At 41.0% G+C, this 25,829-nt stretch overlaps 1 protein-coding gene across 1 annotated transcript; it reads left to right on the plus strand.

Moving 5' to 3' along the window:
• Nucleotides 1-1,262: 1,262 nt before the first annotated feature.
• LOC306951310 (UDP-N-acetylglucosamine transferase subunit ALG13-like) lies at nucleotides 1,263-24,977 on the plus strand (the record flags this gene model as incomplete). Its single annotated transcript, XM_079541791.1, has 24 exons — nucleotides 1,263-1,403; nucleotides 1,581-1,664; nucleotides 2,701-2,751; nucleotides 3,561-3,607; nucleotides 4,614-4,686; nucleotides 6,539-6,620; nucleotides 6,985-7,165; nucleotides 8,061-8,136; nucleotides 8,894-9,002; nucleotides 10,242-10,306; nucleotides 11,176-11,276; nucleotides 12,037-12,164; nucleotides 12,872-13,109; nucleotides 13,262-13,375; nucleotides 13,589-13,745; nucleotides 15,491-15,626; nucleotides 15,950-15,985; nucleotides 16,114-16,169; nucleotides 16,800-16,862; nucleotides 17,225-17,393; nucleotides 18,481-18,606; nucleotides 23,133-23,173; nucleotides 23,793-23,973; nucleotides 24,703-24,977. The coding sequence occupies 24 exons, from the start codon at nucleotides 1,263-1,265 to the stop codon at nucleotides 24,975-24,977; spliced, it is 2,730 nt and encodes a 909-aa protein (XP_079397917.1).
• Nucleotides 24,978-25,829: the final 852 nt, after the last annotated feature.

The raw sequence follows: 25,829 nt of genomic DNA on the forward strand, positions 1-25,829 counted from the left end.
GGTTACTTTGATTGTGCAACAAGTATGTGAAAGAAACAATGCAGAAGTTTATTTTGCAGGATTAAGGGGCATTTCTTTCATAACCACAATGTTTTTAATAAACAGTGTCTGCAACAGAACGTGTATGTCTTCTGTGACTAGTTCACAAACTAAATTCTGTGAAAATAATGTATTTCTGTGAGAATAACTCACTAAAAAAGCATACAAAACTAATTCATAAATACAACTTATTCTCGATTTTATACACATGCTTTAGTGATATTTCGGTACTGAAAAATACAGCTTTTTTCTTCTTTCTGTTCACTTTCTGAACAAGACTTAATAAGCTAAGTCTAAGCCAGTCTTGTGTGCCAGTGCTTGCTCAGTCAGGAGACCGGGTGTCTCCGTGGGCCAGCAGTTATGTGCGTCGCCAAAACCTCGGTAATGCCTCTACGGAGAGCAAGCTAAATTGTTTCTTAGCAGAGAGTCTGCACGTAGCGGTGTATCGACTCTCGTTGCCTAGTGCTAATGGCAGTGCCCTCCTGCTGGGTTCTGCGGATGCCTTGTTTCACGTGGTTACACTGGGAGTGGAAAGAGAACTTAAGTGAAAGATGTAAGGGGAACGTGCTGAGCTGAGAGGCCGGGGCGTGGGTAATTAACTGCTGCCTTCTGAATAAATCGTGGCGATGGGAGGAGGAGAATGGGGCTGAAAGGGCGCGTTATCGCATCGTTACCTGTTTGGCTGCGGTGAGGGAAACGCCTTGGTTGCTCGATGCTGACTGGAGCTTCCTATTTAATGTAAGGAAATTCAACTGTTTTGCTGCCATCGATGTATCTAGGTAAAGACTTTTAAAAGTAAAGAGGGTTTGAACTTCACAACGTCCGTGCGGGCTACTCGGTGTGCAGGGCGAGAGAACTGCGCGTGTACGCGGTGCTGGCGGCCCGTCTTAGCAGTACCTTGTTTGGTGGTTTTCTTGCTACGCTTAAGACGGGCGAAACAAACTCCTGAACCGGCGCTTCTCGTGCCCGAGCGCAGCTTCTAGTCGCAATTACGAGCAGGTATAGGCGTTTCCCTAACGAGCTCCGCCGTGCAACCCCAGCAGGGGGCGGGCGGCAGCAGCGGCCCCCGCACGGAGCCGGGCACGAGATCCCCGCGCTCGAGGCGGGCCCGACAGCGAGAGCGGCCGCACCTGGGCGCGCCGAGCGTCGACCCTCATTGGCGGCCGCCGCCGCCCTCCCCAGTGCTATGCGAGGAGCCTCGGCCCCGCCGCCTTCCCGGCACGATGCAGAAGGGCTGGAAGAAGTACTTCGGGCAGAAGTCGCTCAGCGAGGTGACTATGGACGAGTACCTGGGCAGTCTCGGCCTGTACCGCAAGCTGACGGCGAAGGACGCCTCCTGCCTCTTCAGAGCCATCTCGGAGCAGGTGGGGCCCTCGGCGGGCCGGGGTCGGCTGGGGGGTGGGGGGGGATGCGCCCCGGGCGGGAGCGCGTGTGGGGCCGCCCCTCCGTAGGTGCGGCGCCTGGCGCTGCCGGCCTTGGGAGCGGCGAGACAGTTTGCTCGGCGGCTTTCTCCTTCGTTCTCACGGAACGTTGTTTTTCAGCTGTTTTTGTGCCAAATTCATCACATGGAGGTGAGGAAAGCTTGCGTCTCGTTTATGAGGCAAAACCAGCGTAACTTTGAATCCGTAAGTACTGGTTGTTTGTTTGTGTGTTATTGTGCGCTTCAGCGAACGTACATTGGAAATAGCGGGGCGGCTGGCCGTGAGCACCTCCGTGTACACGTGCTGCCTTCAGCCCGGTGTGGCTGGGAGGTGTTCCGTGTCGCCTCGTGGTGCTGGAGCTCCTGAAATCATAAAGCTGCTGATATGAACTAGGTGGCCAGAGGTTACTCGTGTAGGACGTCGTCTGTGGCACAAACAGCATAGAACTGATGATGTGAGAAACCCGTAGAGCTGTTACGATCCTAACAGCGTTGAGATGCTTCTGCTATTTGCTAGTCGCAGACAGGAGTTACCTACAGAGGACCCACAAATGTCAGCAGCAGATAGCTTGCAGTCCCGGTTGTGTTCTGGGCTGGTACAGGGTTCCAGGTTTCCCTTGAAAACACAAGCCGCGGGTGAAGTTCTATGGTCCTCTGCAGAATAGCTTTGTTTTTATGATTCTCAGAATTTTAATAGCAACTTCTCTAACGTTTTGTACCTTGCTTACTTGCAGCCCCCCTTCGGCTAGGGAGGCACTTGCCTGCAGCTGAGGCTGAGACGTTTTAATTAATGATGCCACAATTCAGGTGCTGAGAAACGAAAACAGAACAGCTGAGATATGTTTTCTCGGGTTGTGCAGTTTTAGGGCCACGGGTTTTTTTTCTTTCCCTGCAGTCAGTTTAAGTGCTTAATCTAGGAGGGAGAGTCTTTTTCAGACTTATGTTCTTAAGCTTCTGAGGACCTCTTGGTATCTCTCTACCCTGATACACCCGAATCGTCCTTGTGCCCTGAGACAGGGAACAGCTGAAGTAATTCCCCAGGCAGACCAGAGCCTGAAGTGATACGACTTGAGAGACCAGTGCAGTGTTTGCTCTGTGCATACCCCTGCTCTCTCAGCCAGCAGTGGATGCCCTGTTCAACAGCCAGTAATGATGTTTCTTTGACACAATGTTTAGTTTTAAACGTTTTTGTTTGTTTAATTTGGCTAAGTTCTTATTTTCTTTTTTGTTTTTCTTGAAAGTATGTGGAGGGATCATTTGAGAAATACCTTGAACGACTGGGAGATCCAAAGGTAAGAACGATCTAGCACTTGTGTAGATACTGAATTCTGAGATGACCAGAACAGGGAAGTAGTTGGATAATGTTTTCAATACCGTTTGTTTTTTTCACTAGATAGACCTCAGTCCTGGGGTTTCATTTCCATAGGGAATGTTTTTGTAATGAGTATTTATATGCATATATATATATATGTGTGTGTGTGTGTGTCTGTTTTAGTGGTGAATTTGGGTGCAAAGAAGCTATCTGTGCAGAGTGGAAAATAAAGCTGAGGCATGTTTGTAGGCCTTATTTGTAGCTGCAATTTCCTTTTTTAAAAAAAGGAGAATATGGGCTGTATACCATATCATATGTGTTTACTGGACTCTGCAGCTCCTTTTTTCTTCCTTAGCCTCAGCCTTGAAGTGTACAGTTCTAATTCTTGTTTCTTTATACTCTTAAACTAGAAAGTATGGTAAATACTGCAGTATCTGAAACAGTGCTTTTAAAAAAAAAAAAAAAAAAAAATTCAATTGAAAAAACCTAAAAACCCCACAATTCTTGAGTGCTGTATTTAAGGGTGGCTGCCAGAACTAGCATTATCTTTGGCCATCAGTTTGGTAACCATGGCCATTCCACACTGGAGAAATACATGTTTTTTTTTTTTTCCTGGATATCCCGATGTCTCAACTCTCAGTTCATTGTTTATTTGCTTTATCTAACTGAATTTATCTGAATAAACTTAACTAAATTTTATCGTTGTTTCAATACTATGGAGAGCTAGTATAGATTTCCTAGTGTTGAAGATGGCTCTTCTACCTCTTGTAATCTCCTAATCCCACATAGGAAAGTGCTGGCCAGCTGGAAATAAGTGCTTTATCAGTGATCTACAAGTAAGTCTTTCTCTCTTTTTCTTCTTCTTCTTCTTTTTTTTTTTTTTTAAGTTTCACTTTGTTTTGGACTGTCAATTGTTTTGAGTTCTGGCCTTTTTCCCCTCCCCGGAACCTTTTGTTTGTTGCTGGAGCACTCATTTGTGAAACATAGTAAGAACGCAACCCTAAAGAAGTTAATTCAATTCACTTGTAAATGAGTGCCATCACAGCTCCTGTTCTAATAGGGTGGATTAAGGGGCAGTTTAGTTTCCGGTAGTATTTGTTATTCTTTAACTAATCGTAAACTCAGTAAAGTGTTGCCTTTCATTGGTTAAGGAATGGAGAGCAGGTGAAAGAAGTAGGAGTTCTGTGTAGTGGAATGCTGCGGTAGTTAGAAGCAGGCTTAAAACTCAGTGTAGGTGTTCTTGAGAGCTCTAGTTGTGTGGAACGATTGCTCTGCTCAATGTGGAACGCCTACTGCTTTCTTCAAGGGCAGCATAAGCCTGTACAGGTGCTGGTGGTCTTGTTAAAAACGAATGCTGCTGTCCCTGTACAAGCTCAATGAATTTCCACTGATTAAAAGGAAGAACGCTTTCTTTGCAGGCTGGTTCTGTTTCCTTACTGAAGGAGCAAATGGAACTTTTGCAAGACTTAACTAGATTCCTATATTGAGGTTGTAATCCTTCTGAAGTGTGATGGAATCATCTGAATTTAATTGTTTTATTGGTTGGGCACTCTGCCATTGGGCATAAGTACTTGATCTAATACGATGGGTGTAATAATCTATGATTAGATGTAGCTGTCCTTTCCAGATTCTTTTCCACAAGATGAGTGTCATTTGCTCATCTAGCTATTGCTTTATGATAGCACTCATTTGTCAGGGAAAATGTTCTGACTCAGTGTTTCTCTGTAAAAAACAAACAAACAAAAAAACAGTGGAATATCCAGACTGCTCCTTTCAGCCTTCTTTATAATACACTTCTGAAAGTGCACCCTTTCAAGACTTATTTTTCCTCTGCTTACCTAGTCGAGACTTTATTCTGTACCGGTACCCTGGAAGGCCACCCACTTATGCTACAGACAATGGCTTTGAAGACAAGGTGAGGAGAACTGAGGCAATTTCTTATCCCTACCCCTGACTCCTAGATACCTCTGGTCCCACTTAATTGTGAAAACTTCCTACTGGAGTTGTGCTCTAACTCAGTCTTCCCTTGTGCATTTAAGAACAAACTCCCAGAGCTGACTTCTGCTCATGGTAGAAGCGCATTATTTGCACAAGATTTAATCAAACTGTAGTAGCTTTGCTACTGAGGGTTGATTGTGTGCTGTTCCCCTGTTGATCTTTTTATAACAACTGCTCATTGTTGGAAACAAGTCTAATTTTAATGGGAAGAGGTAACATAATTCCAGAATGCTATTTCATTTTTCTGAATTTTTGCTGAGTGAAAACGCTTCCTAGTGGAAAGTGGGCTGAACTGACTAGATACAGTGAGATACCCAGGTTGAGTTTTGGAAGAGCAGAATGAGATGTGCACTAAGTATAGTGTATACACTAAACAGAGCATATGTAAGAAGGCATTCTCCCCAATCCTGGTGCCTCTCATCTAAAAGTCAGCTGAGATGTGGAGGTTTTCTCCCTGAAGAGGGGATGTTGATAGAAACGGATTAATCTAACAAGTGACTCATTTAGCTGACATGATAGATCAAGTCCCATTAAGAAGGAGCTAATGAAACAGCTTAAAAAAAAAAAAAAAAAAAAGGGGAACTTATACAAGAAATGCTCTGTATTACATCCCATCTGACCCCTCTTGGTTTTTTTCTGGACTTACATTGATATGCCCATGCAATTATGTGAATAGCTCAAGCGTGCTGCCAGTGAAGTTGCTGCAGTGTACATTTCTGGATGGGCTATTATGTGTGCTCAAATGGTGAGCATGTTCAGAAATCTGTGCAGCTTTAGCTCTTCTGTTCTTGGCTAATACACTGCTATCTTTATATGGGCTTCACTTGCACCTAAAATGTTTTTTTCCTCTGTGTAGATTAACCTCATTCCAAAATCCACTAACTTTAAAAATCAGGCAGTATGGTCTAAATGAGCATTTGTCCTCAAAGATTTTACCACCAGAGCTTTTGTTAAGAGTTGTCTGCTATTAGACTGCACTGTAGTTCTTTCTGGTTTTGCATATTTCACCATGAGATGAGAGACTGTGTTGCTAGAACAGAAGGCACATGGAAATAAGAGCCCTGGCATCTTGACTCCTACTGGGTGGCTGGAGGCATCCTTGCTGGCACTGTGCTAACAACAGCTGCACAAGGGCTTTTGCCAGTTGCGGTTACCTATTCGTGGTCTTGTGCTGAGATGGAATGTGATAGCATGCATCTTCTATGTGTATCAGTGCATATGTTGCAGAAAGCATGCAGCTTCTCAAAGTTCTGCAGTGTAAAGTTGATTAGTATGAGCAAAACTTATTAAAACTTACTGAGGGCGGCTAGAGCAGCAGGTGCTCTTCTGGTCCATCCACTGGGGAAGTGTGGAAGTGTGCCTTTGCCACTTGCACAGTGTGCTTCATAGATTCTGCATTTGATGGCTTGTGTTTTAATGGTAGTTTTAAATGGTAACTTATGATAATTATAAATGGTAATTTTACCTCTTGAGCAGCTGATGGTTTCAGAGCGGAACTGGAAACAGACGTTATTTATTGTTTAATGCATTGTGATATACAAAAGAATGGTTTTTGTTTATATAGTAGCTGTAAAGTTTGTAAATAAATTCATAAGATCCAGTTTAAAACTGATTGTACAGCTCTTTCATACTCGTCTTTGGAAGATTTACTGTTTCCTTAAGTTCATGTTACCTATTGAATGAAATAGAACGTGAACTAGAATATCAAGTAAGAAGTGTTGGGTTTTATGTCACTCCATCCTTAAAGTTTGTCTTCTTTATTTTCCCAGATACTACTGTGCTGTTCTGGCAATGGCCATTATGACTCTGTGTATACAAAACAATTTCAAGCAAATGCTGCTATTTGCCAGGGTAAACTTGAAATTATTGTGTTGTGTTTTGTTTTATTATGAAAGAGAACTGTGTGCTTTTGTATGTTTATAGGCTGTGCTTATTCTGGTTTCCAGAGACAGGGAGGGTGAGAGATGGCAGCTCATTTTCTGTGTTAATGTACACATACTCTCAGTATACTTATCTGTTAAGTAGCATAATGAACCAAGTGCCCTCCATATGTCTCTTTCCACCTGAATTATTTTATGATCCTCTTCTTAATTGAATTCAATATATGTAGTGTTTTGTAACAGTAAATATTGCCTAAAGATATGCTTACCTTGAAAATAGGAGCTGTTGTATGTCTGATATTAATTTGTTCTGAGCTTTGTCTTGGTTTGTCCAGCTGTATTATATGAAATCCTGTACAAAGATGTGTTCCTCATGGATGAGGAAGAATTAAGGTCTGCAGTTGAGATGTTTCGAAGTGGTTCCAAGAAGAACAGAAACAGTGGCTGTGTAGAAAGCGAGGATACAAACTTTGATTGTCTTCATGAAAAAGTACCCAGAAATCCATCAGGAAAGAGGTAGTGTTTGATGGGGGATTGTATGGTAGCAGGGAAATGTTGAAATAAATAAAGTTTAAAACCTTGCTAAGGGCAGTGGGTTATTAGGCTGATTTCTCCAAGTTCCTTTGAATGTGCACGTGGTACTAACAGTGTTTCGTGGCACAGGCTCAAAGCTGAAGTGTGGTGTAGAAGAGACAGTGTACTTTCTTCAGAGCTTGGTATTGTCATGGAATTGGACATCCTCTGCTACTGGCTGTGTTATATTTGCATGCAACTTTGTAAAATGAGTGTTTGTAAATAAAATCTTCCCTTTGTCATCAGAGCTCTCTTGATGAGAGACCTACTAGCTTCCTCAGCCTCTTTAGCTTTGTACAGGCAACAGTTTATTGAGAAAATTAACTACTTGTATTTTTTTCCTTAATTGAATTGTACCCCATATAGACAATGAAATGGGGGAATCGTTGAAGTCTGCTGGATCCGTTGGAGTGAGGGGAAGAAGCGAGCATAAGTGCCGAAAACCTTGATGTTCTTTAATCACAAGTCACCACAAAGGCTTGAGGCAAAGTGTGTCTGTTAGTAAAAGCTTTCAGGTGACATTGGTTTTGTAGTGCCTGGAGCAGAGTGGTGTAATAGTCAGCAGTGAGAGTTCAGATGTATTCAGTGGGGTCATCTTCATCCTTTCCAAATGCAAATAGTGGCTATCCGTAGGGATAGGTTTGGGGGTGGTAAAGGTCATGATCTTAAAACTAGGAAAAGACTTGTCCTCTGCTCCCTTACAGCCTTTGTTTCAGGCAAAATCTGCCACTTGATGGCACTATGGTGCTTTTTTCAGGTTTTGTGAAAAGTTAGTTATTTTAACTCTTCTTAGAACTTATGCATTGCATCGTTTGTAATCTTATTTTAAATTGTTTAGAGGTGATGACTGGGAAAGCAATGATACTGACAATCCAGTGGAAGATAAGTTCAGACAAGGCACTGAAGAAGCAAAGGTTTGGCAATGAGGGAAGAATTTCTTGTGTGTGGTTGGGTGTTTTGTGTTTTCTCCTCCTGTTGTTGCAGAATGTTACTCACGTTAGGGTAATGTTTCTGCTTCTTAAAAATAACTTCTTGAAAGCAGATTGCTTTTTTTTTTTTCCTTTTTTTTCTTTCTGTCTGCCTGTCCTTTGATTTTTTTGCCAGTTTTTCTTGAATTGGATAAGCCTTACTCCTTTTTGAGATCCTCTTGTTCTTTTATAGCTGATCTCTGGCTTGTTGGTTTGTTTTTTTTTTTTCCCTCCAGAAATTGAGCTCAGCAGACACTTCCTGGTCTGCTGTTTGCTTGTCTGAAAAGTGGCTTAAGTCAGCCCACTTTCATTTTGAGCACAGTGTAAATATCTTTGGAACAGGTTTTAAAAGGCCTTTAGATGCCTGTTTCCAGGTGTAACAACTGGAATCCCCACCAGTTTTTAAGTCGTGGCTTCATTGGTCTAACTAGTTTCTCTTCACTCAAAAAGAATTGAAGGAATGCAGAGTGTTTCTCTTAAGACTATTTTTGGTCTTTCTGTAGTCTGTCAGCTTAGCTTCTGAGTTGAACAATCCTCAATTCCTAAATTCATGTTTATGTTCTTGGTCTTTATTCTGCATAGTAGAAGTGAAAGTTTGGGGAATTTGGGTGTAGACAAATGGTCCATAGTTGGTAGAATAGAGATTATGCTGAACATTTTAAATGTGCTTGTTAATGATAGTTCATTTCAACTCTATTTCTAGACTCCAGAAAATTCCTCAAAAATGCCTTTCCCCTACAAAGTGCTGAAGGCTTTGGACCCAGAGATTTATCGAAATGTGGAATTTGATGTTTGGCTGGACAGCAGAAAAGGTATCTTTAAATCAAAAAGCCCTCAAATCCAAACCTTATTTTTGCTGTGAGCTCAGTATTAAATGTATGAATCTGATGCTTTTCGCACCTTCTTTCAGCACAGCTGAGGTATGAAGGATATTAGTTAATCCACTTGATATTTGTAGGTAATATGTCCTCTTACCAAGCTATTTCTTGGTTTCATTTCAAAATACCAGGTCCTGTTCTTGGTGTTGTATAATGGTTGTAAGGTTGCTAAAAATCTGATGCCTGATGCTTAATGGCTATAATGTAGGAAATACCAAGACTCTAAGCAGAGTACAGAACAGAATTCTGTGTTACTATTCAGTTGTGCTGGGAGTCATCCAAATTTGAGCCTACAGGTGTTTATTTTTAGTGGTATGCCTGAGGACTCCTAAAGCAGTGTTTTAGATTGTGTTCTGTCATAATGAAGGTCTCAACTTTAGCAGTGAGATGTGTCACATGAAATGAGTTGTCTTTTGCTTCCCAGCTCTCCTGGGCTTGAGCATCCTAGAGAGATTTTGTGGTCTTTGTGGGTTCAATAGTTGCTGTTTTATGGCAATACACTGTGGCTGGTGTGTGAACAAGTTGCCAAGGAAGATGAATTTTGAAGTTGCATCATTGATATTTGACCTGGAGAGCTTTGCATACTGAAGAACTCCAGCATCTTCACAGCTGCATAAGTAACAATGATTGTCATTAAATTCTTGAAATGGAGTACTGTAACTAATTATCTGTGTTGAGTACTGATATACAGAGAACCTGGGCAGGGAATGGACGGGGGGGGGGGGGGGGGGGGGGGGTAGAAAAGATTGAAGTCTGAAAACAAGGGAGAATACAGGAATACTGTTTTTTCCTGGGTGATGTTTCCTTTTTGCTAAGTGTTACCGGTACTCTGGCAAGACGAGTCCGTCATACTTAAGATTGGTATTAAATGCTGAATTAACACAGTACCATCATAAAGGGCACAAGCATTGCAGTACGTAGGTTAAGTAGGCCTACTACTTCATCAGCTAGATATTGTTAATCTCTTATGACTTAGGTAGTTATGGTCTAAGAACAACTAGAGTTACTTCATCATTACGGTGAGGAATGCTTATATATACATAGGGAATGTTAACACACCTGGCCTTTAATTAGTAATTGAGTGTCATCATGAAGTATTTATGGGGTACTTGAAGAAAGAACAGTATTTGTTAGGCTTTTCTCCTTTTTATTTATTTATTCGTTTGTTTTTAGAGCTTCAAAAAACTGACTACATGGTGTTTGCGGGGAGACAGTACTATTTAGGAGACAAGTGTCAGGTTAGTACTCAAAAGAGATTCAGTTATGGTAAATTACTAAAGCTACTTCACATGGAGCATGGTAATCCATGAAATGACTTCATAGAATCTTCCAGGGCTCATTTTCTGTCTTGTAATTATTAATTTTATTTTAGTTTTTAATTAAATTTCTTCCTAAAGATCTTTCTTTAAATATTGGGCGTGAATGAAAAGCTACTTGGAAATTCATTGGGAACCAGTGATACAAATAATGTGAGTGCTGAGGTTCTGCACTGGGAGCTCAAAGTGCAAAGTATGTGCAAAACTGAGGTAGTTGTCTATTAGATTTTCACTGGAAGTCACCAGCAAGTCTGTCCAGTCTTCTGCTTCTCAACGGTAACGTAGCAGGTTTCTTTTAAGTAACTGAGAGGGAAGAGAAGAGTGGCTGGGAAATGCTGAAATCAAAGTCAACTTCCCTTTTGTTCTCATGTTGTATGTAGTGAAGGTGCACTTCTTAATATCACTTTGAGGTGGTGCTGATAAGTCATGTAATGACTCTTCTTGCTCACTAGAGCTTTCTTGCTTTATTTTTTGTTCTGCTCAAGTTCTTACATAGTGGTCCTCCTTATCTGTTTGACACAGTGTGTGAAAGTAAGTTAGAAGGCAGAAATCCATCTTCTTAAGCCTGTTTTACAGGAGTTTACACATTGCTTGCAAGACTGTTTCTTTTCCTTCTTTTCTTAAAGTAGTATGGTGCTGTCTATCTTGCCTGGTCTGTTAGTATTTGATATTGCTGAGCCCAGCTCATAACATAAAATCAGCTAGGGGTAGGAACTTTGCTGGTTTGTAGGCAGTATTTGGTCCCCTGATGCTGTTTAGTTTTTTCAGGGCTTCTCTTGTTCTCCTTCCAGGTGCGTCTGGATCCTGGAGGTAAGTATTACAATGCTCATATCCAGGAAGTTGGGCAGGATGGCAACACGGTGACTGTTTTCATTGAGGAGCTGGCAGAAAAGTAAGCAATCTGGTGACGGTTTCGTGTCTGAACTTTTTATAGTGGAGTCTGTGCAGTCACAGATGGTTAAGATAGGGTTGTTAAGATACTTTAAGAAGAAAAGAGAAATGAGGCTTTGAAATAATTGTGGCTGCTAGAGGGAACTTGCTTCTTTGTTGGTTATCACTCTTCAACTAAGATGTTATAGGAAAAATTCACTTGTTTAAAATAGCAAAAATCATTATGATGCTTTACGTGGAGTCTTATTCTTCTCAAGAATCTCTGCAGTTTGGGCATAACTCCTGGATAGCAAATTATTCTCTGCTACCAGTTTCTCTGAAGCTTTTGTGTTGTAATCCCAGAAAATAATGGATGTTTCTGATGAATCTCATCACACTCACCACCTTGCTGTTCAAAGCATTTGCCCTTCTCCAAATCTGCAGTTAGGCTTACCTACATTTTGCAGAAATTCTGTCTCTTTAATTGCTTCCGGATAGACTTCTGAAGGCATACCAATGTAGGGAAAAAGGGCTTGACCTGTGAAGTCAGTAGCATTGGGACTGAATCCTACCTTACGTTTTCTAATGTACAAAATATACAAGTAACAGTAATACGTGCTTCAGAGAACAAGCCTTTTTTTATTCCCCCGAAGCTCCCTATAGTCAATGATTTTTGCCTTTTCCCTATTTTCTTTTTTGTAGTGTTGCTTCAGCATATGTTGCTGTGTTCCTGCACGTAATGTATTCTTGCAGTGCTGCTAACATGAATGTTTTTCATGTAGGCATACCGTTCCTTTGGCAAACCTAAAACCAGTGACACAAGTGGCACCTGTCCTTGCTTGGAATGTGGTTCCCAGCCGAAAAGGAGGAAGCTATCAGAAAGTAGCAGGTGGATACTTCTCAGGAATAGGTTTGTACAAGTTTTCCAGAGGTGTTCCTTCCTTTAGAGAGAGGTAGGATAGGGAAGGACAAATTTTAGCAATACAAGTCTCTAGATGTTGAAAGTAACTTAACTTGGCCTGTGATATAAAATCTAGTTGTGACAAGGACTTCATGTAAACTGATGCTTCAGACAGAAGGTTGAGTTTCCATATGTAAAATAGCAAACCCCTTGAAAGTGCACAGAAAGGTTCATGTTGCTCAGAATTTTAAGAAGAGTTTTGACATTTGAGAACTATTTATGAAGATTCGATCTGTGAGCCAAAAAGTATATCAGATTTGGCCTTAGAAGAGGTGTATGGAAGGACTAGAGTTTTGCTATTGAAGTAAACAGGAATTGTATTTGTTTCGTTTAGAGAATGGTTTTCTGATTGAATAAATGTAGCTTTTATGAAGGTGTTTTAATACTGCAAATACTGGTTTGATCAGTTGAAACTGGGAATGTGTTCATGTGAGCGAGGTGCTTGTATGCAGTTCAGAATGCATGTTAGGCTCTTCAAAATGAGGATAGGAAGTTTGTGTGTTTTGAATGCTTCTTCCCTGCCCTGGAATAGGCTGTTGATTCTCTTCGATATATCTAAATAATGACTCTTCTCAAATGATAGAAAGAAAACATAGCTCTAGAGTAAGCTGCTTAAAGTATAAACCTTTGTTTTCTGTCCTTAACTGAAACTGCAGAAATGGATGTGAAAACACGGAAGAGATTGCTTAAGAAAGTTCGTGGAAAGGAGGTCTTTATGACAATGGCTTATAGTAGGGGCCAGCCAGTTCTCCCACCCCGGCTACAGCATGGTGTTCCCTCAGGGCGCTCTCCTCCAGTTCACTGTTCACAGGGTGGTGGAAACATGGCACCTTATGGACCCTATCATCCTCAGAATCCTCCCCAGAGGCATAACCGTGGATTTGGAATGCCAAGGTATGAAGCCTTATCTGAGGTTACTGCTTGTTCTCTGTTCTTGCTGTGGACTAGTTAGGAGAGAGCTTGTGCTATTCAATAGATAACTCTATAGAAGAGTTCCATCTGAGAGGCACTTCCTGGTAATTGCACCTTTTACCCTTTAAACTTAGGGGATCTGCCCGATTTATAAACAGGCACAACATGGTTGGCCCTCAAATAGCATTCTACCCCAGTCCAGGAAAGAGATGCTATCAGAGCTATGACAGTTTCTCCTGCAGGTCACGGTAAGTGCATACAAACCTCTTTACAGAACATTGAACACTAAAAGAGCTGGGGAGGGTGGTGGGAGAGGGATGTAGAGGGCTGAGTTAACTGTTAATGGCACAGTATTGAACACTGGGATTATTGTGCCTTTCTGAAGAGAGTTAAAATCGAGCAACAAAACTAAGGTGAAAATCCAGATAGCAGTGATTCTTAACCTTTCTTTTTTTTTTAAGTTCATACAGCCGTAGCCGCCGTCAGATGCAGTGTGTGAATAAGGAATGTCAGTATGGGTTTGTACCAGAGAATGGAGAAGAGCCTCAAGGGTCAGAAGAAACAATAACTTTCTACGAAATTGAAGAAGGGGATGAAACTTCTTTTCCTGCTTTAGCAGTAAGTTATGAATGATGAGTATGTTGAAGCTTCTCAAAGCTTTTTAAAAATTATGCATTATAATTAAATATTTTTTTCTTGGAATGAGCTTTAGCAGGAGGGGAAGGGAAGGCTGAAATTGGAGGAGATCTCAAAAGCTCTGCTTAAAGCATCTATTTTTCTAAGCTTTTCCTTTCTTTCTCTTGTTCCTCTTTCTGTCCAGCAGCATTTGTTTTGTTTTCTCTTTAGCATGTTGAGAAAAAAATTCCTTCCTACAGTCAGTGTCTGTCTGATTGTAAGTATTGTGGGAGGTAGTACTTCAGTTGTTTTGCTGTACTCTTAATTTGTGGTTTGAGTAACCAGTTTCAGAAGCTGTACGGTGATAGCGTAGATTATTCCTAGGAATTCACAGTTGAGATGTTTTGGGCTAACGTTCCTGAAACCATTTTTTCTGCTACAGAGATGGGAGAAAAATCCAAATCTAGCTTCTTTTAAAAACTTCATAGTGTGCTACTTTCATCTTCAATCTAATACATTTTTAAACAGTGAAATCAATCTTTCAATTTTTATCTAAGCTTAATACAAGTTACACTTGCATTTAAATAGATGAGAGGATGAATCTGCTCAGTGTTTTTTCAGCAGCCTTTGTTTATTCATCTGCCTATTAAATGTGTGATCTTTGCTCTTATTTCTTCCAAGGCTGTCAAGAAGTAGGGGCAATATCTTGTAATGCTCCTTTTTCTTCTCCATTCCCCCTCCCATTAAATCAGGATAGATTTCTAGCTTGTTTTTTTTCCTTCCCATTGCTAAGCTGTACACCTGCGGCCTCCAATGAGTAGTTTTTTCATGTTCATTCAGGCACTTTGTTAGTGTCAACTCCTAAGTCTCTTCCCTGCATCTTTTCTGTCTCCTTCACTGAAGGAATTTAACATGTCCTGGGGATAAATGTTTGTTGCAGAAAAATCTGCCATCCTGCTAGAGGCCTGGTGGGAGAATCTTCTGACTCAACACCGCTACTTCACTCTTGGAGATCTTATAAGCCTCTTTTTCAGTCTCATAGCTGTCCTATCTTCTGAGGAGAGAGTGAATGTCATAGCCATTACAAAAGAGTGAATCAGTTTCTCTTACTTATGCTTCTCATAATCCTATGTTCCTCCTTTTGAGGACTCTGGATTGTAATTGTCCAGCTAAGGGCTGGCTTTATACAAAGACAGTGTATGTACGAGGCTTTACAGGAGTCATGGGAAACATGATGAGTGCTGCTCTCTGAATATGACAAGCATGTCTGTGCGGACCCAGCTAGTGCAAACAGTGGGAGCTATGCCAGCTGCCAGCCATGTGCTATTTCTGGATGAACTCACTGGTTGTTGGTGTGGTGGGAGTACCTCAAGGTGAGGAATACAGGAGTATATACTGGAGGTAGAGAGTGGCTGGTAGGGGTCTGCTTCCTTTTTCAGCTTTGGTTGAACCTAGGTCAGAGCTGGCTACATTCTAACTGAGAACATCTTGACCCTGTCATATAGGACAGCTGTAAGTCTTCAAAAATAAATTTTGCAAGAGATGGTAGGCGGAATGAAAGGTTAAAGAGAAATATGTCCAGCTGTTCTACTGGGTGCAGCGTGCAAAGAGATGGATGGAGGGACTGAATTCTAGTAAGCTTTGGTTACAGCAAGTTTGGTTTTCCAGCCTGTTTCTATTTAGCTGTGTGTTAAATATGGAAAGTCTTATACTATTTGTAAATGCACACTTCTTATTTTGCTTTTTAGGGCCAGGGAAGCCCTACTGCAATTGTCCACAGTCCAGCAGGTTTTTGGGTAGCTAGAAGAGGCCCCAACTCAGTTCCAGCCAACAAGCAGCCCCTGAATCCCTCAGAGGAGGATGTAGGAGAAACAAGTGAAAATGGTGAGTTCTTAAAGAGTTAGTTATAGTTGTCTGAAAAAAAAAAAAAAAAAGTCACTGTTCCATTAAAGCTTGCTAGAACATCACTATTTTGATAATATGGGTTTGTAGCAAGGCAAGCTGCTGTGTGATCTGGCAATAGCAATCTTGATATTGCTGGAATAGCAAAATGGGGAAGAGGATCTTGGATCTTGCTATTTTTCTGGATAAAACAAGATGATATTGAAAGCAGTTCAGTTAATTAATGCAGTGAAATACAATTTTAGTAACTTTGGTTTTAACTTCTGTTTTTCTGGAACCAAAGCTTTCTGTTCTCTCCCTTCTAGGGAAATTTCATGAAGAATATCTGTATGCACCTCCAGGTAAATAAAATGTTAGTCTTTACTGATACTATGTTTGGTGTATGTGCTCATTACAACTTTTTAAAAAGGTTCTGAACAATTAGAGATAATGCTGTATTTTTTTTATTAACTTTGCCTATGTCTTTCAGATCCAGACTGTGAAACGGCAGCAGTATTTAGTTCAGCAGAACCTACAGCAAACTTGGTAAGTGTTTGTCCCTGCCTGTTCAGATTCCTAATCCTTCAGGTATGTGTAACATTCTTCATGGAACCTGTCTTTGGAACCAGGCTTAACATAGTAGGTCAGAAACTGGTTTTGTCACAAAGGATTGATAGTTTTACTTCTGTAGTTCTCCCCCCATCTCCTTTCTTTTTAAATGGTGAGGGTTTTTGTTGGAGTCTATAAGTACATCTAAACTGTTAGATAGAAACTAAATTTCTATCTTTCCCCTCTGCCAACTGTCTGAGCACTGTTTACTTTTCTTCTTTTTCTGTTCCAGACAGCACTTGCTTTTGCCATGCCTCTCGTCAAGTCATATACTAGTTAGTCTTATTCCACCAATGTGTGATGGAAAATATCTCACCTTTGATAGAACTGGCATTGAATTTTCTTATCTGAAACTAGTCAGTGGCTACCTTTCAAGTTCTCCATTCACCTGCTGAACTACAGTGGGTGTGAAATCCAGTCCTGTGCACATCAGATGAAACTGATCTCTCATGAGTTATGAAAGGAGCTTAGTGTAGTTCATAATTGGAAGATTCTTAGAAATCCAGCATTTGTGGTTTTGTTACTTCTCTGCTTCTAAAATGGAACATTACTTTGGAATCCCTTCAGGAAGAAGGGCCATTGGCTGTGTCACCTCAAGATGGAGTGGCTTCCTACAGCTATCCCCAGAAGGTAACGTGTAGTGTGTTATTGTGGTAGCTCTTTGGAGAGATGACTGCTGTGTTTGGTCTCTTTGGGATTTTATTCTTCCTCTCTTACATGGTTTTGTTACAAAGAATATAATCCTCTATAAATAAAGCATAATGGAACGGTGAAAAGATGCATTTGCAGGTTCCTGCAACTTACTGTTATTTTTAGGTTGGCATTTTTCCAGCCAGTTTTTAGAGAAACTTGGATAACTAGCTGTCTTTACAGCTAGAGCTTTCAAAATGCATTTTTGTGAAGTGAAAACTTTTTGAGTCTGTGATGTTTCCATAGCTCTTGTCTCAGCGAGTTATAGAGGCAGTGTACTGAATACTCTGACTTTCTTGCAGGTGATGGTGAACTCTGCAGTAATCGCTACCTCCACAGGTGTCAATGCTGCTCCACCTACAGTCTTCTCCTCAAACTCTGCCTCCACACAAGCCAGTGTCACAACAGCTGTTCCCCCACAAACAGCAATTCAACCTGTTCTTATATCTCCCACTTCTGTAGGGAGGCCAGGTAGAGTGTGCATGCTAAGGCTTTGGTCTTCAATGGTCTAAGCTTTCAGTTGCCTTCTTCTCTCCTGCTTTGTTTCCACGTATCCAAAGCAAATGTGGAAAATTACATGGCAATAAAGTTACACAGCTACTGATGACTTCCATGTTTCCATGCTTTGAAGGGGATGCTTGCCTCTGTTCTTGCATGGGAACTGGCAGTCTCTCTGCTCTGGGGTTGTTTCCCTCACCCCACCTGTCTTTATCCTTCAGTGCCAGGTGTTTCACTAGCAGGTTCCTTTTTAAAGACAAGTTCATGGTTGCTTCTCCCTGTTTTGTATGGTTAATTTCTGGTATGTTGGGCTACTGGTGCAGATGTCAAGGTTTTACTGTATCTTCCAGAAGAGTCACGAGTTCAAGCACTGAATCCAGTTCATTTTTGTGAATTGTTTGTCTTAAGAAAAAGACTTCCCTTTTACAAAGAGGATTTTTCTTGGTTTCCGTACCTTTTTGCTTAGCATGAGGGGAAAAAAAAGAAACCCTCCTTCCACTTTTCTATTTGTTTGATTATTTTTTTTTGCACTTGAGAGTTCAGTCGGTGCAGTTCTCTGTAAGCTGTCTACTTGATGACAGCTTTATGAGGAACCTGCTAGTGTTCTAGAGATGTGGGCCACCTAATAAATATTCTACAGAAATTTGTCTACAAACTTCTGCCTGATACTTGAACATTGCCTTATTTTTGTAGGTTTATTGTGATGCTTTTGATGGCTTAGAGTATTCTGTTCCCTGTTCTAGGACAGATAATTATGTAAGAAAAGCCTGACCTACTTCTAGTATGAAGAACTGATTGAAAAAGAGACGTTTGTTCTTAACTGAAATACGAAGCTTGAGAACAGACAAACAGCTAAGGCATCTGAAATTGGAACCTTCCTATCTGGTTTTAAAATTTCTTTTGGGCTTCTTTTAAAGTGGGAGGGAAGCAATTATTGAAGAGAATTGAAGTTAGTCACTGAGCTGAAAGGAAGGAAGTCCAGGCCTGACTGTGTAACTTACCATTTTCCTTGCTCGAATAAGAAGCCATTGTGAACTTGACTTTTGTTTCCTTCTAATAGTACCAGTTTCTTCACTGCCATTCCCAATTTATTCAGCTCCTCTTCCTCCAGCCAATGAGATGGGAGAAGCTGGTGCTGTTCCTCCACCTTACTCTTGTGATCCCAGTGGCAACGATCTGCCTAGAGGTAATGAAGATGTTTTGTTCTTTCTATTATTGCTGTACTTCAGCACACTTCTGACTTGTGTTCTTTATGATACTGAACAGAATACCTGTAGTGACAAGAAATGGCTCCCTGCAGCTCAGAGGCAGATAAAAATATTTTGATGCTTATGGTAAAAATTCCTAGTTCTGAATACTAAGTTTGTATCGGGCTCAAATATGATTTACCACAACTTTAGACCACATCCTAAAGATCCAGGTATCAGTGGAGAGTACAGTGCGTGTTCTGTATCTTATCAGCACTACATGGAATAATTTTTCTGGTAACTTGATTTTTTTTTTTTTTTAAATGCATTGGAAGTTCTGGTATTGCACAGTTCAGTGGATATTGTGTGTTGTCCTATATACTATATAGAAAATATATATATAGTATATACTTCTATATAGAAGTGTTACTCTTAGATGCCATTCTGTATTATCATAAATATGAGTGTAAGGGTTTCTGTTCTGTGAATGCTCAGCCTTTCTGTATACTGTCATTGGTTATAACAGCATTTTTTAAGGTGGATTTTTGCTCCCAAGCAACAAGCATGGAAGGACCAATGCAGTAGCCATAGCACTCAAAATTGGCTTTCAACTTTGTCAGCTGAACTTGAGCTTCGTTTCTGAAGTGGTGGTCTTTAATCAGCTGGCACTTTCTACTTAATACCTGCATGCTGTGCAAAGTTGCATCAGGCAGCATAGCTTGGTAAACAGTGCAGCAGCAGTGCTTGATTTGAGAGTTTATTAATATAGCCCCGTGTTCTGTCATTGCGGCTTTCAGGACACACATTGGGCCTGGAGTTTGCAGAACTCTGTTTAATAACCTAAAGATCAAGCCATCTGCTGTGACTGTGAGTTAAGTGCCTCAGCTATAAGAATGACAGTGCTGCTTATTGTTATGCTATGTATCTTGCTTTGCTCTAGGTAGGAATGCTCTGAGGCCCAAGTGTGCCACTATCACATCGCTGCACACATCTCAAAAGGCAGATAAAGCTATTGTGATGCACTGTCTCAGTTGATAAAGAATTTCATGGCTGTATGTAGTTTTGGGCAGCTGTAGAAAATCTTTCTTCCCTGCGCATGTCCCCATGCTCAGCCCTCTGATGGTGCACTGGCTCAAACTGCCCTAAGGAGTAAAATTTAGAAGAACTGTAAAAGCACATTTGGTTACTCAGCCTGCTTATTGTGATAGGAAGGTTCATTTGGTCATAATGTCATGCTCAGGCTGGAGAACAGATGCTCTGAATAAGTGCTGGTGTTCAGTCATGGCTTACCTGTGTTGCAGCTGCAGCGAATACAACAGCTTCAGCTGTCGCTGCCTCCTTTGGCAGGTAGCAAACGGGCTGTTTTTGGCAGTACTGAGGCCAAGCTAAAGATGAGCTGTAGCCTGTACTTGAGAGCAGCAGTGCAGAACTGTCAGCTTGTGTTTGTTGTTCTTGCACTGGGTCTATCTCTGCGCGTTGGCTGAAAAACATGTTTTTTATGTATTCCTCTCATAAGACTGGGTTTGAATGTCTGTGTGTGTTTCTGTAGCCATCTAGAGAGACAGAGAGGCTGCTGTGACTTTTATCAAAGGCTTACCTTTAGCTGGAATACCTGAATCTCCCACTTTCTCTTCTGCTAATATGGACAAGTAGCCTTTCATTTAGGGTTGAACAAGGAAAAGAACCGTCTGCATAACTATAGGGTCTGTAAAATCCATTTCTTTTTCCACCATTTTGAACGCTACAGTTTCACTCTAGCTATCTGACTAGATTTCTTCACCATCATCACCCTGGAAAAACAAAACAAAAACAGCATGCTCTTGGAACTGGCTGTATTTTAGATGTATGGCAGTTCTGAGTTTCACTGCTTCAGAATAGAAAGCTTCTTACTTTTATTCTGAAATCTATTTGAAGGTGGAGCATCAAATACTTCAGTAATGCAAATTGTCTTCATGCTCAATTCAGCATACTGCCATTTGAAGTAGTTTCATTGTCCCTGTGTGGAAGTCGCATGAAAGTACTAGTTCTAGAGGGCCAATCTTAGATAATATAAAGAGCTACTGTTTATATCTACAGTTCAGATAGCTGCATCTGCTGGATTGTAAAGCAGCTTTGGGCCAGAACGTTAAGGATTCTTTCAGTTGCATTTACCATGTAACGTGTTTATTTTGCCAGCCGTTGATCTGGAAGTAAGCAGGATGCAAAAACTTCATGGCGTGACTGCTCAAGGTCTTCTCTTAGAGGCATTGCTAATGTGTTTTGCAATAACTCCTTTGCTGGTATTCTCAATTGCTGTTTTTTAATCTTGAGTATTTGACTTCCTGCTTCCCTACTGCAGTAGTACCACTGGAGATTATTTTGTATACACATCAGAGTTAATTGTCTTCCATTTCAGTTAAATGCCTTTTACTGAGGCTTTCAGCACTTGGGAGAATTGGGTGTTAAGTATGCTGACAAGAATCTGCAGTGGATGTGGATTAATAATCTCTTCAGACCCTTGCCTGCACCTCTTCAGCTCTCTTATCGTTATATTGGCCATGTCCTTCTGGGGACAGGCTCCAATTTTTTTTTTCTCCCCAGGATTTTATGGTTAGTAGCTAAAAAGAAATTGCATGTAGCATTTTTCCTTTTCTACAAGGAGACACTGAGTGTCACTGCAGTGTCACTGCATAATCTTTAGGTTGAGAAATCCAGCAGTTTTGGAGTAGGGCATGTTAAAGTGTTTGTGTGTATTTGTGTATACTTGAGAGTTCTGTGCAGTTTGCTTGGAAAAAAAACAAAAGCAAAAAACCCCAAAAAACCTGCATGACTGGTATTTGGCCTGGCATGGTTTGAAATCTGACTTCAACAGGCTGAAGTCACAGACTGCTGAGGAAGACAGTGCCTTAGTATTCATTGATACAGCTGTATCCCAATTCCCAGAGTTGCTGGAATATTTTTAGTGACATTTAGGGCTTGTGAAATGGCTTCTATTAACACAGTGACCTTAGGTATCTTACTCTCATCTGCTCCCTTGCGTTTGAAGCAGCTGCGTAGGCTGCTTGCTGTTCTGGAGACTGCTCCTTTCCTGTTGCAGCATTCAGGATTGATCTGAGCTACTCAACTGGAAAGCAGACTTTGTCCTCATGCACCCTAAGATTAAATTTTATCAGTAGTTGATGTGATCTTCATATTTTCATGCCATGGTGGTGAACTTCTTCTAGCTTAGCTGTTATTTCACATGGTAGTTTTGTTATACTGAAGACTGACTTGACTTCTAGACATCTGAAGGAGGAATACAGACGAAAAACTGGTCCCCTACTGTAGTGGCTTCTGTTGCAGAACTCTCCAGACATCAGTATTTCCTGTATTAGTTTGTCACCTTAGTCTCCCAGCTCCTCCTTTGTACTGTTATCTCTGTTATGAAGCAGCTGTTTCATTCAGTTCTTCGGCTTGTTTTGCATATATTTGCATAATCAATTGAAAAACAAAATCAGATTAAAAAAATCATTTTTCCAAGGTAGATGCAGCTTCAGCTAGATACTAAGAAGCAGACATTTGTGTGAGCCGTCCAGTTATTTTTAATATTTAACTGGTTAATGTCAGAGCCAAATCAGCAGCACTTTTGAGCATAAGCTGTTAGCTGTTTTTGGCAAATGCACACAGATCCTTCTTTGCATTTAAGTAGATTGTGCCCTGATGTGTCCAATATGCTGAACAGTGAAGGAGTTGAGAATTGGCAAAAGAGAAACCAGTCCTCATTCATTTCAAAATAGGGATTTGCATTTCCCATTCTATTCCTGCTTGCAGCAGACAACAATACTCAGTAATAGAGAAGAGCAGGGCTATGAAAGCATGTGTGTGCAGTAGCTGAATAGCAAGCAGGAAAGCCATGTGGAGGCTCTAGTCGAGGGAAGAACAGAGGTGGTAAGAAATCAGCAATACTTCCAGAGTTCCCATATAACCCACAGTTGAAATCCTTACTGGCTTGCTTATCTCCAGTTGTTCTGCTTTGCTGCTTTGATTTATTCAGGTCCTCTCAGTACTGAATGAGACCTAACCTGTTGCTGTGGAACAGGTGATTGTCCTTCCTGAGCCTTTAAAACAAGTCTTTATTAAAGACTGAGAAATGAGTTTCTTATGCACTGTTCTGGAACTGCATCATGGGTTTAAAACATGCTTGCTTTTCTGCTTTCACTGGCAAACCCGGAAGGTTTTAAACAGCTTCACTCTTCTGGGTCTGTTAAGACTTTGAAAATCATATTATGCTTGGCAACTCTTTTTAAAGTTCCTCTAAGCTGCTGGGATTGCTGGGAGCAAGTTCTCCAGTATACTAAACAGACATCTAACTGGATTAGCTTAAAGATGCAGTATTTATAGCAACCAGTTAAACTCAATATATACTTTTTACCCTTAAAACACTGAAGAAAAAATAACGCTAGAATAGTTACTGAAGTGACTTAAAATATTCTCGATGTATGTAGAATTCTTTATGCTCATCAGTTGATGCTCATCTGCTCTTTAATGCCATATCCTTTAATTTCAGATACAAAGGTCTTGCAGTATTATTTTAATCTGGGATTGCAAGTAAGTGCTTTTAAAGTGAGTACAGCAAATTGCCTGTAAAAACTGCTGCTTTTCTTGACAGATGTACTGATGTATTTAAGACTTCCAGGTGTGCTAAATGTGCATACTGTGTAGCTGACGATCATTACAAATAAGCTTGGTTGGAGGTGTTCTAACTCAAATGGTTTGAGTCCTCTGGGGCGTGCACGGCTCCAACCAGTTAGCGCCATTTCTCTGTCTGGGAACCATTGCTCTCCTAAAGAGCACTGTATGCAACAGTTGTCTGTGCACCAGCAGTCATAGGTGACTCTGGAACTCTGAGAAGTAAAAGCACTATGCCAGATTCTTCAACTAAAGAAATGGAAAAATCTTGAATACAACAAAGTTGATTATAGAGAATCAGAACTCCCTCTTAAGAAATAAAACAGGTTAGAACTGAGTTGGTAGTTGCAGCTATTGCTGCAAATTTTCTGACAGTCTGTATTTTTTTTTCTCCTTCGTATATAACATCATCCTACAGTAGCAGAAGGGAAAAATGCACATATTACTACTCTTTGATATGAAACAACTGGTGGTTTGGAGGAAGGATGGAGACTATGGTTGTATGCCTGACCTTGTTTTCTTGTTTTTCTCCTCAAAGTACTATCACCAGAGTTACTGGCATTCCATGGTCTATGTACAGCCAGTGTCACCAGCATCATCTGTGGAGGCTTATCCAGCATACGCTGAGCCAGCTCATGTCCTGGATCAGTCAGTACCTCAGCTCTATGATGCTGGGCGAGCTGAGGTCCATCAGGTTCCCCTCGATGCGCCTACAAATGGTTAGTATTTGACTATAAGACCACATACAGAAACTGTGAATAGTGAGGTTATGGCTTTCAGAGTATGGCTGCTCCACAGGAGTTGCTTTCTTACATCTTTATAGTATAGGAAGCATGGGTCATAGTGCAGACATTATAATGAGTTATTGTAAGTTCCTTAAAACAATGCTAGAGCCACTTTTGTAGGCACTGATGCCAAGGGCTGTTTAAAACCATGAAAAGTAAGAAGTAGTCCTTTCTAGGTTTGTGCTCAGTGAACTAATTTTTAGTTGGGGGAACTTACTCTGAAATTATGTTGAAGGTATATCTTCTTGCTCATTGATAAGCTAATAATTATGATATCAAAATAATGCCTGTTTTTAAAGTAAAAGAGAGAACTCAGTTTTGGCAAGCCCTGAGCGTTGCGACTTTCTGCAAAGACACTGCACACCTTAGCTTTAGGCTCTGTGTGGAAAGCTACAGCAAAACTTAGTGTCACATGGCTGTGCAAGCAGCTTGTAGATAGACTTGGCAGTAAGAGGATTGTATCAAATGAAGAAAAAGATGTCAGGAAGGTCAGATGCCTGCCTTGACAAAATCTGAGGAATGTGGTGAATGATCAGTGTTGGGAAGGAGCACATTTAACGGTGCTGTTGCTCAGATGTATGCAGGCTTAATGCTGATAATACTTCAGCCTGTTCATCAGGCGCAGTTCTGCTGCGTAAATATATGTATTCTTTTCTTTCCAAGGTAACTTCCAAAACACAGAGCCTCCAGCCCTGTCCCATGGCACGGTGTATTACCCAGTGGTGTCAGACCCCTACAACCAGCCATCTGCTCCAGGGTTTGACTCTTGCATCTCTCTAGTACCTGCCTATCACTGTATTGGCTCGTGGCATTCATTAAATCCCCCATATGGAAATTCTCCACGAGTTCCTAACGCTGTAAGTTCTGGACAGCTGCACCAAGTCAGCTATGTTGCCTCACCTAACCCTGCAACGCATTATGTGCATCAAGGAATGTAAGTCCAGGAGGGTGTAAGCTCATTTCTTGCACTTAGTTTTTCTCATGTCTTTTTTCATGAACTGACATTGTTTTGTAAGTCTTTGTCTCAGTGGGCTGGGGTGACTGATTAAATTGTGTTCGATTCCATGTTTCTTTCCAGGTTTATGCTAATGATAATCATCTTGACAGGATGAAGTTTTGGTAGTTCATCTAAGGCAGCATAGGAGAGGCGTATACGTAAACTGTAGCACAGGGGAACACAAGGTGTGTGTTAGACTACATAAAAAAATGTGTAAAAACATACTGTCACTAAGGGAAAATTGCATTACGTACCCGTGTGAGTGGGTACACTGTAACACTTGAACACGTGGTTCTTGTACAAGCACAGCTGCCGTTACAACCACAGCAAAAAATTGGGTGCAGAGTTTGTTAGAGGACAGAATTGCTGGAAATAAGTTGGTGTTCTCAGATTTCACAAAACAAAACTTTGTTTGCCGTTGGTGATCACATATTTATAATATGTGATTTTGTTCTGTGTTGGCTTCATGTCTCTTAACAGTGTAAGATACTGCTTCAACCTGTTCTACTGTATATCAGTGTGTGTTTGTAAGATACATTTTGTGAAAGCTGTTGCACGAGTGGTGGTAGTTCTGGTGTCTGATTTGCACTGATAGCACAAAATAAAAGCATCTAACCCGTGGAAATCCGTGGTTGTTCATTACCAGCACTTTATGTTCATGGGACTAAGTTACACAGCAGACAGCATTGAAGAAGTACTGTCTTGTTTGTTTCCTGCCTCCAGTGGGAAAGCATGGGCTTTTTCAGCATGAGACCGCAGTAGCTCTAGCTGTTTCTGTACTCCATAGAACCTT

This window comes from Tetrao urogallus (assembly GCF_951394365.1).
Source record: "Tetrao urogallus genome assembly, chromosome: 13".
NCBI classification, from domain to species: Eukaryota; Metazoa; Chordata; class Aves; order Galliformes; family Phasianidae; genus Tetrao; species Tetrao urogallus.